The following is a 14,054-nucleotide window of genomic DNA, read 5'->3' as shown; positions in this document are numbered from 1 at the left end:
CCGGTGGGTGACACACTAGCGTTTAGAGAGCAGAAATAGAAAGGTCGACGCTACTGTAAGGAAATTAGACGCATCCCTGGACTGACCAACAGCTGTAGGGGACACGAGGATAAGTTTAGAGAGGAGGGGCTGGGTATGGATGAGGGCGCTATGGACACCTGAGAGGATCTCAGCTACAGCTTGTACGCAACAGGTGATCAGGGATGAAAGCACTCCTTATTTCACCCCTTTTCTACTTTTTAAATCTCTTCAGCGTGGAGCTAAAACAGTTTGCCAGGTTATTCTTACGACTCATTATGCAACTCTTTTTTCAATTGTTTGGCAAAAAAATAAAAGTGAAAAATGCTAATTGTACAAAACAAGAGAAAGAAAAGCTGCAATTTCCCGCATAAGACACTGGAACCAGACAAATTCTGGGATTAATTGTTTGAAAAATGGTTTAAATATTACCCAATATTTAAAATAGTTCGTTAGTTCATCACCTAATCTTTTCATCTCTAATTGTTTGATTATAAAATGTCACAAATTAATGAAAAATGTCCATCATCCTTTACCAGAACCCAACTAGACTTCCAACTAAAGATCAAACCCCCAAAAGTACTGATGACATTTTTTTTACAACTCATTTTGCACCTCTAATTTCTAAATGTCTGGCCAAAAAAGGGGAAAAAATGAGAAAATGTTAAATCTGTGTTGTTTGACCAACATTTCAAAATGAATCAAGGGCAAGAAAAGTTGCAAGTCATCACTTTACCAGAACCCAGCTAGACCTTACAGCCTGACCAAGATTTAAAAACCCCAAAAATACTACATGAGCAATGAAATTAACCCTCGTGTCGTCCTGCGGGTCAAAACTGACCTGTTTTAAAGTTTGAAAATGTGGGAAAAAAATATTTTCAGAGTGAAACTTCTGATGTCAACATTTTCAACAATTTAGGGAACTCTTTGAACATTTTTTGGTGGAAAAAAAATGTTAAAAATGTTTCTTTAAGAACATTCACATAAAAATCAGCCAAAATCCAGCAAATTTTGCTGGATTTTGCTTGATTTTTATGTGAATGTTCTTAAAGAAAATATTAGAAGTTTTACTGATATATATGGAATCACTTTAGATATTTTTAGCATTTTTTTTAAAGATTGTTACTCATTTTTTCAAAATATTTACAAGAATTTTCTTGCCAAATTTGGGGGATTTTTTTTTTTTTTTTTTTTTTTAAATAAAACTTTTAAGGGAAACTTTTAAGGAATTATTGGAATTTTCTTCCTGAAGGTTTTTGCAAATCTTCAGAAATTGGGGGGATTTTCTTGCTGAATTTTGGATTTTTTCAGACAAGTAAAGGATTTTTTTGAGTGCCCGTAAATGAGGACAATAGGAGGGTTAAATATAGAAAAGAAAAAGATCTTTAATTTGAGAAGCTAAAACCAACATATAATAGTGGTTATTTTCTAATTACAACCCTCTGAACCCCAAAACCCATAAATAAAGACAACACAAGTGTTAAACTCATTACTGTATAAATGCACCAATGCTGCCAGGTTATCGGTGAAGTGATTTCAAAATAAAAGCATCACCCAATTCTCACTCAGGTGTCACCATTCTTCTAATATTTGTAGACATGGAGGTGAGACTGGATCCCGTTTTAGCTTGGAAGTGTAATTAAAAAATGCAATTAACAAATTCTAATCCATTGCCTTCGTGTAATTTATTCAGTTACTTTTTATTTTCTCTTCAATTCAAACATTTTTATGACTAATGTTGATCTCATTTACATTAATTTGTCCAATCAAACATGGAACCAGCTAACTCTAAAAGATACATCAACCTCTTCACTGTTTAATTCTGAGCTGTAGCAGCTAGCAGGGAGTGTGTTTAGATATCAGGTGGCAAAATTGCTATTTACATTTTCAAAAGGGAACAACTTGAGTGTCCTTCGTCCTTCAAAGTCATCTAACGCCACGTGGGAGCTAAACAAGCGCTACTCTCTCGGCCACACCTTTTATGAGCGATCCAATCAAACCTGAAGGATCTTATTCATGTCATCCTGGAACTCAGCCTTGCCCTGTGAAATCTACCACATAACAGAAGGTAGGGACGCTGCAACTTCATTTCAATGCAACTTTAAAAGAGGATTTTCTGTCACAAGGCCTTCCAGCAAACTAACGAGTCCACATCACAATGAAAAGCACCAGCATTGTCTTCCCGATGGGCACAAATTCAACAGAAAATCCCCTCTAATGTTCTATTGTTTCTGCAGAAAAGCATGCAGCTACTGTGGCTGAAAGTTGCTGTCCGATATTGAAGAATACGTGGAATAAAATGTGCGTTAAAAAGACTGATTTCCTCAGTTTAAGTGCAGCCTGTAGTGCATGTGTGGAGATCAAGCTGCTGGTCCAAGTTCCTAAAAGACAGCAGCTTCACCTCAGCAGTGAGTCCTTCATTCATCTTCCAACCTGCAGCTCTACACTCAGCACAAACCAGCAGAAACACCCACCTGCATGTCTTTAGTCGCAATCTCCCCTGGAGTCGGCCAGCTGTTGGTGTCGCCGAAATCTCCCACCTGAGCAAAAAAAAAAAAAAGAGAGAGGAAAAAAGGCGGGTAACTCTCTGCAAGACGACACCTTCAACGTGGATATTAGAGGGTCAAAATTAAGCTCATGAACTAAACTAAATGTTCAGTTCAAATGTTTCCCGTTTCTTTACATGAAGAGAAAATACTACAGTGGTCTCTCGTCTATCCATTTTAATATGTTTTAAGTATTATTTTTTATATTTAAAAAAAAGGCTAGGAAATGCTTATTTTACAGCAAAAATAATTAAAATAATGTAGGGATTGCAGAGCCGGTCGGTGTGACTGAACTGTTGTGCTGCAATGCACCATGGGAGTTCGGGGTGTTGGGGGTTTAAATGTCATTATTGTGATTTATGTTAGTGTTACAGTGTTAGTAGTGTTTGTGTGGTTTAGCCAGCCTAGTTACTTTGGTTTAGTGTTGTCAGGACCGTGAGTGTGAACTGTAGTGTGTTTGATCACTTCCTGCCACATTTTCTATGGTGCCGCTTTCTTGTGTGTGTCAAAATAAAATCATCAACCAGTTGCAGAGCGCATAAAAGGCAGATATCCTTTCTCCAGCATCGTTTTGAAACGCAGCTCGCCACAATAATAAATATATAGAAACACTTATCTAGTCTGGTTTAGATGTACACTACCAGTCAAAGGTTTGGACACATTTTCTCATTCAATGTTTTTTACTTAACTATTTTCCACATAGTAGATTAATACTGAAGACATCAAAACTAAAAGAATATATATGGAATTATGTTGTAAAGAAATAAGTGTTAATCTTCAGTATTAATCTACAATGTAGAAAATAATACAAATAAATAAAAAGCATTGAATGAGAAGGTGTGTCCAAAGTTTTGACTGGTTGTGTGTTTATTAGTTTTTATATTCTAAGAGGAATAGAGATGAAAGCCTGTCCTGTTGAAGAAGGTTGACTCCACTGCAGGAAGCATGAACTGTCTGTCGTCACATTTTATCCATTTATCTTTCATCTCTTCCTACTTTTCACATAAATGACCACATGGACACTAATAACAGCTATTTCCATCGAAGACACTAAATTTTCAGGTATGCAATTAATGAAGAGATTCAGATTTATTTATATGTCATCTTTCATACAGATTAGTGAAGTTTAAAGTAACTTAAAGACGACTGACCAAGTGTGGCGCATAACGGAGTGAAATAATTTAAAAAGCATTTTAAAAAAAACTAAAAATGAGATTTAAAATTTGAATTAAAGGACAACAACCTAGCAAACAAAGCTTCCACGTCATCTTTGTTCTACTTTCCCAGCTGTCAAACACATACAGTTTTTATCTTTAGCCATATGTGGCCTCTAGTTTGTCAGCCTCTGTCTTTTTATTGTTGCAACACTTTACACGAGGCGGCTGTAAAGTTTACGGTTGGGGTGTGGTAACCGGCCTGGAGTACTACAGCAGAGCCATCAAAGGTGGGAAGTTGTGAATGAAACGCTTCGGGGAGAGTTTATCTGCCACCCCATTGGCCGAGCAGGAACGCACATTTGCATTCCAGGAAGTGTGATTGGAGGAGGCTCTGCACACGGCTCGAGGCGTGAAGGATAAATACTCCGCTGAACTGAGCTGAGCTGAGCTGAGCTGAGCTGTCTGATGAACATTTTCTGTTTGAACTGTAATGACTGAAATCACAGGAGCTTTTCTCATTGCGTACTTACAGTCTTATTAGTGGTAAAACATGTGAATATGTACAAGTTATTAATAATAATAATCCAGACAGTGATGCAGTAAATCCAGAATAACTTAGATCTTCTAGAGCAGGGATGTCAAACGTGCGGCCCGCGGCCAAAAGCGGTCCTCCAGAGGGTCCAATCCGGCCCTCAAAGTGTAAAAATTACAGAGAAGACATTAACTGCAGATTGTAAATTAGTAAAACTATAAATTTAAAATAATTTCTAGAACATGACAAGTTGTTTTGATCATAAAGTAAAATACTAGATTGCTCATTTTTCTTTTGTCATTTTGTGTCTCATTTTTGTAATATTTTGTCTTGCATTTTGTTTTTTTGTCTGACTTTTGTCTCATGTTTTTGTCGTTTTGTGTTTCCTTTTTGTCTTGCTTTTGTCATCTTGTGTTTTGTTTTATTCAATGTTTTGCATATTGTTTGTGTCGCTTTGTGTTTCTTTTTGTCTCACCCATGTGGTTCGTCCATTTTTTGTCACTTTAGAACTTTTAAAAAAAATTTTTATTTTGCATCTCATTTTTGTACTGTTTTGTGTTTCTTTTTTGTCTCACTTGTGTTGTTCATCTATTTTTTTGTCGTTTTGTTTCTAGCTTTTGTCATTTTTGGTTTTGTCTCATTTGTGCAATTTTTTGTCTTTTTTGTGTCTCATTTATGTAATTTTGCATCTCATTTTTATACCGTTTTTGTCTTGCTTTTGTTGTTTTTTTGTCTGACTTTTGTTTTGTTTCTTGTCTTTGTCGTTTTGAGTTTCCTTTTTGTCTCGCTCGTGTTTTTTTGTCTTATTTCTGTCATTTTGTGTTTTGCTCAATTTGTTGTTCTGTGTATCGCTTGTGTCGTTTTGTGTTTTTCTCGCCTGTGTTCTTTTGTCTACTTTTTGTCATTTTGTTTCTCGCGTTTGTCATTTCTGGTCTCGTTTTGTCTAATTTTTTTTATCTCTTTTTTTGGTTTTGCTTTGTGCCGTTGGTCATTTTTTTGTCATTTTGTGTCTCGTAATGTTTTGTCTTGTTTTTTGTCTTTTTTTGTCTGACTTTTGTCGTTTTCATCAATACCTGTGATGTTTTGCGCCTTTATAGACACTCTGATCTCTAAGTTGTAATGTGTAAATTATAAACTGAGGCATAATATTGTTGAAATGTAATTTTTTTTCTTAAGAAATTTCAGGTTGTTCATAATATTTTGTAAAAAGGCAGTTCATTAACTGTGAACATTTTCAGAATATACTTTTTTGCACTAAAACAAAGAAATAATTTGGAGTTGTGGTTATTTATAGGTTATTATGCTGTGATTTTACTGGTCACTGGAGATCTAACTGGGCTGAAGGTGGAGCCTGAACTAAGATGAGTTTCACACCCCTGGTTTAGAGGAACACTACCGTTTTTAGAGTTACACCTGAACACCACTCTCTCATCTGGCCAACTAATGCCTCTAAATTTCACTGTTATGCTAGATTTAAATTATTTTTAATCACATAAAAACAATTAAGCTTCATTGGAAAAACTGATTTTATACTTAATAAACCTAAACACATTAGTGACAAAAAACATTCTTAGTACGAATATGCGCACCGACTTCTTTTGCCCATCCCACTCACTGGATTAAAAATGTAGTATTTTACTCGATATTATGAGCTACACTTTCCTATCAAAACTGAGCTGGAATTTCTTTAGCTAATTCATAATTTATAGATTTGTTTTGTTTATTTCTTTGTTGTCATTGTTTCTGTCCGACCCCAACAAATCCAAGAGACTGTTGAAGCCGTTACCGTCATAAAAAGCGTCTTTCTTCACTTTAATTTTCTTTATTTCCCTGTTTTCTGATGAACAGGCAGGAGTCGTGTTGCACCTTGTGAGTATTATCCAACCTTAAAAGGATTATTACTCAATATTTGATGTACAGACGCACACAAACAGAGCATATTACCTTTCCACCACGTCTGGCTTTGGGTGGGTTCCCTGCTTTCACCACCTTGGCGGGGCCGGTCGACTCTGTGGGAACAAAAAACACGATCGACGTTACATTCATGAACACAGATCGTCCGAATGCCATCAGGCAGCGGCAGCGTGGAGACGAAAGCAGGAAAAAACAGATCACATTTTCACATTATTTGGATTTTGGTGTAAAACCAAGTTGTGGAGGAAGAAATGAACAAACTGACACCAAAAAACACACAAGATTAAACACAGAAGAGCTTGTTTTATGTCACAGACTCAGTTGTTTGTCTGAGTTTAATTAACATTTCCCGCAGTCGTCTTATCTACCTGCAGCAGGTGGGTTCTCAGTGCATCACCTGACACATTGTGCCTTCTTTTCCCCTCTGCTGAATAAGCCATTTCTTCCTCCGATAAACTACAGAAACAGTACCATCATTTTTCTGCACTTATAAGGAGGTGCTTAAACAACCATTTACTTCAACAAATCAAACTAAACTCAAGAAAAGCACTAAAATACAAGCCCAGAACAGGAAAACATTGATTTAAGTCGATCAACACAGACAAATTCTGGAAAAACTTTAAAACGATTGAAGACGAGAATAACGGTCCAGCTAAACAGCATAAAATGAATTTGATCAATAGAAAGTGATCTGAAAGGTCAAATGCATGAAAATCAATCATGAGATGAAGAATCACAAAGGGCAATTTAATGATTATGCAAGTCTGAAAATTGTTGTGAAATACTTTTAAATGGTGATCAAAATTTCCAGGGTTTAGTGACATCTACAAGTTACGTCGGTCTATTCTACAAATAATATAAAAGAGCACTTGAGGAGCTGAAAACAAAAAATATTCTGCATTTTTCAGCGCTCAGTGAGTTCACAGTTTATTAACTTCATGTGACATAAACAAAAAATTAATCATTTCAGAAGAAAGTATCTACAAGCTCAGTTTATTTTTCTTGTTTGTGCATAATTTCACCTGGAAGTCAGCTTTTGTGGCTGCTTTGTTGTTAATTTTATGGACTCATATTAACTTGAGCTGCATTAGCTGCTAATATTCTTCAGGTTTATGCAGTAAAAACATCCAGTTATGCAACAATGACAGGAAAGTTTTGATCTGTTCATTGAAAATATGAAAGAAATTAGGCTAAATCTAACATTACAAATGACAAGTTGTTTTGATCTCAAAGTAAAATACTAGATTGCTTATTGTTCTTTTGCAATTTGGGTCTCATTTTTGTAATATTTTGTCTTGTTTTTCTCTCAGGTTTTTGTCGATTTTTTGTCATTTTGTGTCTCGTTTTTGTCACTGCACGTCTAATTTTTGTACCGTTTTGTCTTGTTTTTGTTGTTTTTTGTCTGACTTTTGGTGTTTGTCTCATGTTTTTGTTGTTTTGTTTCTCGGTTTTGCCATTTTGGGTTTCCTTTTTGTCTTGCTTGTGTTTTTTGTCTTACTATTCTCATTTCTTATTTTGCTGTATTCGTTGTTTTGTGTATTGTTTGTGTCATTTTGTGTTTTTTTGTCTCACCTGTGTTGTCTATTTTTTGCAGTTTTGTTTCTTGCGTTTGTCCATTTTTTAATCGCTTTGCGTCTCATGTTTGTAATGTTTGTCTTGTTTTTTTGCCTGACTTTTGTCATTTGTCTCATTCTTTTGATGTTTTGTTCCTTGCTTTTGTCGTTTTGTGTTTCTTTTTTGTCTCGCTTTTGTTTTGTTGTCATTTTGTGCACTAATTGTCATTATTATAAATATGCAACATATAGCATAAAAAAAGTCATGTTTCAAACAAGCACAGTCAATTAAAGCTACATTTAACCACACAACCATTCTTAAAATACACGAACACCACAGAAAAAGACGTATATTTACTCGTGTCAGCATTAGAAACATCTAAAACATCTCTTTTCTTTCCATGTACTGAAGCCGTACACATAACTGGAAGTTTTTAAACGTTAGTCTGATGGATCTATAAATGCAGCTTTTCTCATTAAAACACAGTGACCAGCTCTAATTATATTTGCTCGTGAGGACTCCTGCTCACTTCATTGTGTCGCCTGGATCGCATCCTAAAATCAGAGGTCTTTGCCTTTTGCCATCTTTGGCTGCAGATTCGACGGAGCTAAAGCAGCTCACAGGGAGCAGTTTACACCAAAGAGCAAATCTCTGTAAGCTCCTTAAGGACGATCACTTCGAGGGACATCATCAGAAACAGAACAAGAGCAGAGTACAACACCAAGAACAACAACAGCAGCACAACACCGGGGTTTTATCGCAGAAGCTTTGTAGAGTAGAACGGGAATTCACAAGGCTGGAAAATAAACCACATAACAGAAAGGATGAATCTGAAAAACTGAAATCTACTTCAGTTTCTCACAGTCTGAGGTAACGTCTTCAGATGTCCTTTTCTTCCAAACAGAGTCCAAAAAAACACCAATTTCAGAAACTTGAGAAGCTTAATTTTTGCCTAAAAAAGTAACCGATTGTTCAGTTGCCAAATTGTTCTGTCAATCAGCGAACAGATTAACTGAGCTACTCACTGCAGCTCCAGAAGGACGATTAATCTGCAAGAATTTTGATAACAGTCAAGAAAAAGCTCAACACATTTGCTTTTTTCCATTTTCTTTGGGTTTCGGCTGTTGGTCTGAACTTCCCAAAAATCACAACAGATTTATAGCCTAAATAATTAATTCTAAAAATATTTATGAATGAATCAGCAATGAAAATAATTAACTGTTGCAACCAATCAATAAGTCAACAAAAGCAGGTTTTTAATGGTTCAGAATGGGCCTTTGAGAGGCGACTACAGTCAACCTGATCCGTCTGCATACAATAAATTGCCTTAAATGACACAAATCTATACATTTTCCCTTTATTTCCAACCATTTGATGAACAAAAATGTCTAGTACACTTGAGTAAATAAAACCCCACTTGATAAAACAGATTGAAAACTTGAACTGCTATTGTTATTCCCAATTACTCTTATTTTGGTACCAGTGATTTGCCCTTCAGGGGGGTGCAAAATATTACAGAAGTGTTAACTTTAATGAATGCGAACTCACCAGAAGTGAGCAAGCAAAGACCCAGAGCTCATACATTTATTCCTAATGATAAAACAGTGACAATGCCTGATAATATAAACCTTTTGTCACGCCTTCTAGTGCAAGATATAAATTTAAATACGCCATTTAATGCATGAGTCACAGGAAATGCTTGGTTTAAGATCCATATTATCTCTGCTGAGCTTGTCGCTGCATTAAAAAAACAGCATCTATTGTGTTTTAGTGTTTGTACAACACATCTTTAACTGCAGCAGAGTCTTCTTCAGCTTATTTGACACACTGGGAGATAATTATCATAGAAAACAAAGCTCACTTTGGGTAAAAACACTGCAGAGAAGTCCATGGGCGACACTTCTTGGGTTAACAATCACGACACACATTCTGTGAAGTCAGAACAAACATCAAATGAAGTTCGTTTTGCAACAACATAAGAAGCTAACGCCAAAGTGTGCGAAGCATTAAGAGCTTCCTGTGTGCTTTACAGAAGAATCCTGAACTTCTAACGACCAGGAGCCTTTAATTATTCAGCTTTAAGTGTTGAGTAGTCCACTGAAAGTGTGCGGGGGGGGCAAACACAGCATCTACAGAGGAACCTACAGTCTCTCGATCCAACCGTTGACCAGGCGGAGGTCACACTTGCAGAGAGCATGACTGCAGAAAGGAGCGAGGAAAATCAGGCTCTACAGGCAGCAGGTGGAAACGTTCTCAGCAAGGAACAATCGAATCAGAACGTAGCGACGCAACAAACGGTCTCCTGAGCAGCAGCGACAGAAACCAAGCCTCACACTTGTTCTCTGTGAATCTGAGCTAGATTTTTTTATTCTATAATTTCATTTAGGAGACGCTTTTATTCAAAGCTCCGGTCCACCGTGTTGTAAAAACTCCTCAACACAGAAACGCAGCAGGTCCAGAGTGACTTCCAGGAATCAGTGAGGAGAATCTTAAAAAGGACTCCATTGAATCAGCAGTGCAAAACCTAGTGTCTACTTTACCCACAATGCAACAGTTTGGCTACGGATTCAGGTGTGTTGTGCAGAAAGCAGCTAATTCAGCACTTGAGTCGACTGAAGCTGTCAAACAGAGTAGAGGAGCACCGGTCTGGTAAATGCACTTCTTTTTAACATCAGTCTTCAGCTACGAACACAAACTCTGCAGCCAAAAGAAAAATCCTGACGCAGCCTTTTTCAAGAACCTTCAACACCTAAAATCAGCAGACATTACATTTATTAAAGGCTCAGAGCCAGATCTATAATCCAAATTAACTCAAACATCATGACGCAATGTTATTTTTGCTGCTCGATTCAAAAATAAAATTCTCACTAATCTCATTTCCACAAATCGAACATAATTTACTCGGGTTTAAAAATACTCGGACACATCTGAGATTATTTTAACTCATTAACAAGACGCAGAGTTTGTTGACATTCAGACTCCACATGTGTTCAGCAAAACGAGCAAAGAACAGCTGGGAAACACCGACAAGGAAGATTTAGCAGTGAGAAGAAATGCAACGTCAGCTGTGTAGAAACATTTCAGCTACAGAGAGGATAAGAAACAGGTTCTCTGTCGGCTGCATCAAGTCGACACAACTGGTTTGTTCTAGTGTTTGAATTATTAGCACCACAAACATCTGTAGATCTGAATGCAATCTGAAACAGAAAGTGTTACAGCAGAGAGAAAGCACTGATGCAACGACTACTTAACCTTCAGAAAGACAGAACAGTTACCAAAGACGGTTTTAAAAACATGATCTGGTCACTTCAGAGGCATTTTTATCAAGCTGAATTCCCAGAAATGCATAATAAAAACACGAGACCCAAAGTGAAACCGCCGTCACAAGTGGAATATCACGCAGTTACAATAGAGCTGTGGTGCAGCCTCACAAAAGTCTTACTGTTCACTATATTAATGATGACATTACTGTCTGCAAACAGTGTTCTTTTGGACAGAACACACTGCAGAAAAGAAAAACTACCTGTCTCAAATCTCCTCGACTTCTTTCTGGTGTGCTTTAGTGACATATGTCGTCTACATGACTTCTGAACTTTAAACTGTTTATTTAGCTTCGAGTCATGAGGCTGAGAGACGCTGCAGCCGTGATTAACTCCAGCTTCCAAACATTACAAGGTCTGACCTTTGCTTTACTTTTGTTTGCAGGACTGTGACACACTAGCGTCTCTTCCGGGAACTTTACAACAGAAGTTTGTTTTAGTGTGAAGGATGTTTATTTTACTGTTCAATGAATCAAAGGGGGGAAACAATCCAACAAAAACCATGTAACCTGAGCTGGTGACTTAAAAGGGGTATAATGTCCCTCAATATTAAATACTTTAGCTCAACAACTATTAAACAACACAGTCTAAATATCTTTTTTCTTAACAGCAGCTTCAACTAGTTAAATACTAAAAACATAAAATCATAAAATGTAACTTCACAATTTCTAGATGCACCAAGGTTGAAAGACAGATGGAAAAATTAAATATCTGCAATGCATCCGGCTGACACAAAGTGTTTATTCAACGACTGGAGAGTGTGTATTCACTGGAATTAGCAACAAATTATTTGCAGATTTGGCTCATAATAATGCATCCTGTCTTTGCAATTTACAGCATTAATCAAATCTCAGTTAAACATGAACCAATAAAGTCCATAAAGTCAGTCTGCCATGTACTTTAAAGTGAGGCAAAGTGTGTAAATTAAAATGGGTTTTATGCTAACAGTTAATACAGTGATGAGCATTAATTGAACTTATGTATTGTATTTTGCAGAGTTGTCAAAATGAGCATGTTTATGTGGATTAATCCATCATTCATGATTAATCTGATTAAAAATTTTAACGCAATTAGCCCATCAGCGGCGCAGAATGACTCACAATCCCTGAAACGACTCTGGCAAGACATTTCAGGCAGTTTGTCCAAGTAGACTGATGCTGCATGTCCACTAGATGTGTTTTTCCTGCATGTAAACGCACTGCATCTGAAAATCGCCCTCTTGGTGGGCGTGTACTTGAGGCCAGTAGCCGGTGTTCAACTCCTGCCGACCTTCTTCTCCAACTATCCTGCCCCTGATTGGACAAATTCAGATCTCAAAATAAATATTCGGATACCACAGTCACGACCAAATATTCGGACATCCGAGTCCAGCCCTAATATTTATATTCTCTTCTTTCTTGAGTCTGTTTGCTCATGCAAACTCTTCAGTCAACTCCTGTCCCGCTATCTTCCAGAGAAGCAGTTCTGGAGGCTCATGGACCATGCAAAGTAACCCAACATGTTTGCTTTGTGCAGCTTAACTTCACAACCTGCCAAACTTTCGCCGTTTAATAAAAGCTTCTTATAACCGGGTGCAGGGGATAACTTAACATCTCAGCAGGTCGAGTGTTTCCTCAACAGCCTGCTGCTTATCCTAATCGTGTCTGATGACGCCACATGAAGCTGCCGCTGGGCCAAAAATCACTAATGACGGGTGAAACAAGAGGATTTTTCCAACCTAAGTACCTGAGCAATGTGACCCAGAATCAGACTTGGAGTGGAAGTTAGAATTTCTGATGGTGAATCATGTCTTCCTGCGGGTTAACAATCAGTAATCCTCCAGTGGTAGCAGATATCGACAATTCTGATGCATAAAGATCAACAGAAATTTGTACTTTCTTGGAGTCTGAACTTTGGCCTTCCACCACTTGACTAATTGCTTTTTTTTTTTTTTTTTTTTCAAAAAAAACAAGCTTTTTCTTTGCAGAGAAATCAAATACTTTGGTGCAACATACATGCATGAACAATGTGATTCCTCACCTTCTTAGTGACGGGGAACTGGAGAGTCAAATCTGAGCAAGCTATCATAGCTTATTAGCTGTGCAGCGCACTTTTATTAACTCCTCTGATGGAGCATAAACTTCTCCAGTAAAGATAAATGGTTTACAGAGAGTTATGAGGCAGGAGTCAATGATGCAAAAAGTCTGACAAGCTCGTTAGCTGATGACAATTTTATTAGCTTGGAGAGCTTTTTGCTTCTAATAAAACCCTGAATTTAAATAAACTATGTAGAATCTCAAAGACAAACGGCCAGAGAGGTAAACTGCAGGTTTGGTGAGTAACTGACTTTAAATATAATCAATTCCAATGCACCTCTTTCTACAGGAATAAACACAACCTCCATGAACTTGGCATGTACCCGATAACCTCTCATGTGTTACATATCTGACCCACACATTTCACGCAACACCAACTCCTGCTCTGACGTAGAAACTCTGACTGCAGTTTGTGCCAAACTAAGTCAAGGAATCAGCATGAATTCCTCAAATATTTAACGCCTCTTATCTGCTTAGTTTGCCCAGTGTTGAACAGCAGTAGTGTTATAAATGTCTCTCTGCTACTTATAGTGCATAACGGAGCATTTTTTAACAGGAAAAGTGACACAGCAGGAGGAAGATGCACAGTTTGACCATCAGATCTGGCCGACAACGTGTTAAAATACACCAAGTTTCTTAACATCACTGTAGTGATTTTCTCCACATGTCCACCTACAGGAAGTGGGACGACCACGGAGTGTTTCTGCCTCGTCATCCTGACAGAGCACTCTGACGGACTCTCTAACCAACAGGAGGAAAATACTGCTTCTGTGTAGATTACAAATAGGTCACTTACAAGCTTTTTTACCCCATGATACGCTCCATTAATTATCTAACCTCTTGTTATGTTCCTGTTTTTCTTTAGTCATGATAGCACCACGGCTCTACACTTTGGTCCACAGTGTAATTTCATTGTTCATCATCAGGTTGAAATTATT

The 14,054-nt window shown here is 37.3% G+C and overlaps 1 protein-coding gene across 7 annotated transcripts in view; it reads right to left on the bottom strand.

Moving 5' to 3' along the window:
- Positions 1 to 14,054, bottom strand: part of larp1 (La ribonucleoprotein 1, translational regulator) — a 74,152-nt gene that overhangs the window by 37,354 nt on the left and 22,744 nt on the right. For all 7 annotated transcript variants that reach the window (XM_055017027.1, XM_055017029.1, XM_055017030.1 and 4 more), the window contains exons 2-3: positions 6,198 to 6,262; positions 2,493 to 2,558 (exon numbers count right to left, since the gene is read on the bottom strand). In XM_055017027.1, the coding sequence (XP_054873002.1) occupies positions 2,493 to 2,558; positions 6,198 to 6,262 (131 nt within the window). The remainder of the gene's footprint in view (positions 1 to 2,492; positions 2,559 to 6,197; positions 6,263 to 14,054) is intronic.

Source organism: Amphiprion ocellaris, chromosome 14 (genome assembly GCF_022539595.1).
Source record: "Amphiprion ocellaris isolate individual 3 ecotype Okinawa chromosome 14, ASM2253959v1, whole genome shotgun sequence".
Classification (NCBI taxonomy): domain Eukaryota; kingdom Metazoa; phylum Chordata; class Actinopteri; family Pomacentridae; genus Amphiprion; species Amphiprion ocellaris.
Note: the sequence above shows the minus strand (reverse complement) of the source record. Positions and strands in the feature narration are given on the sequence as shown.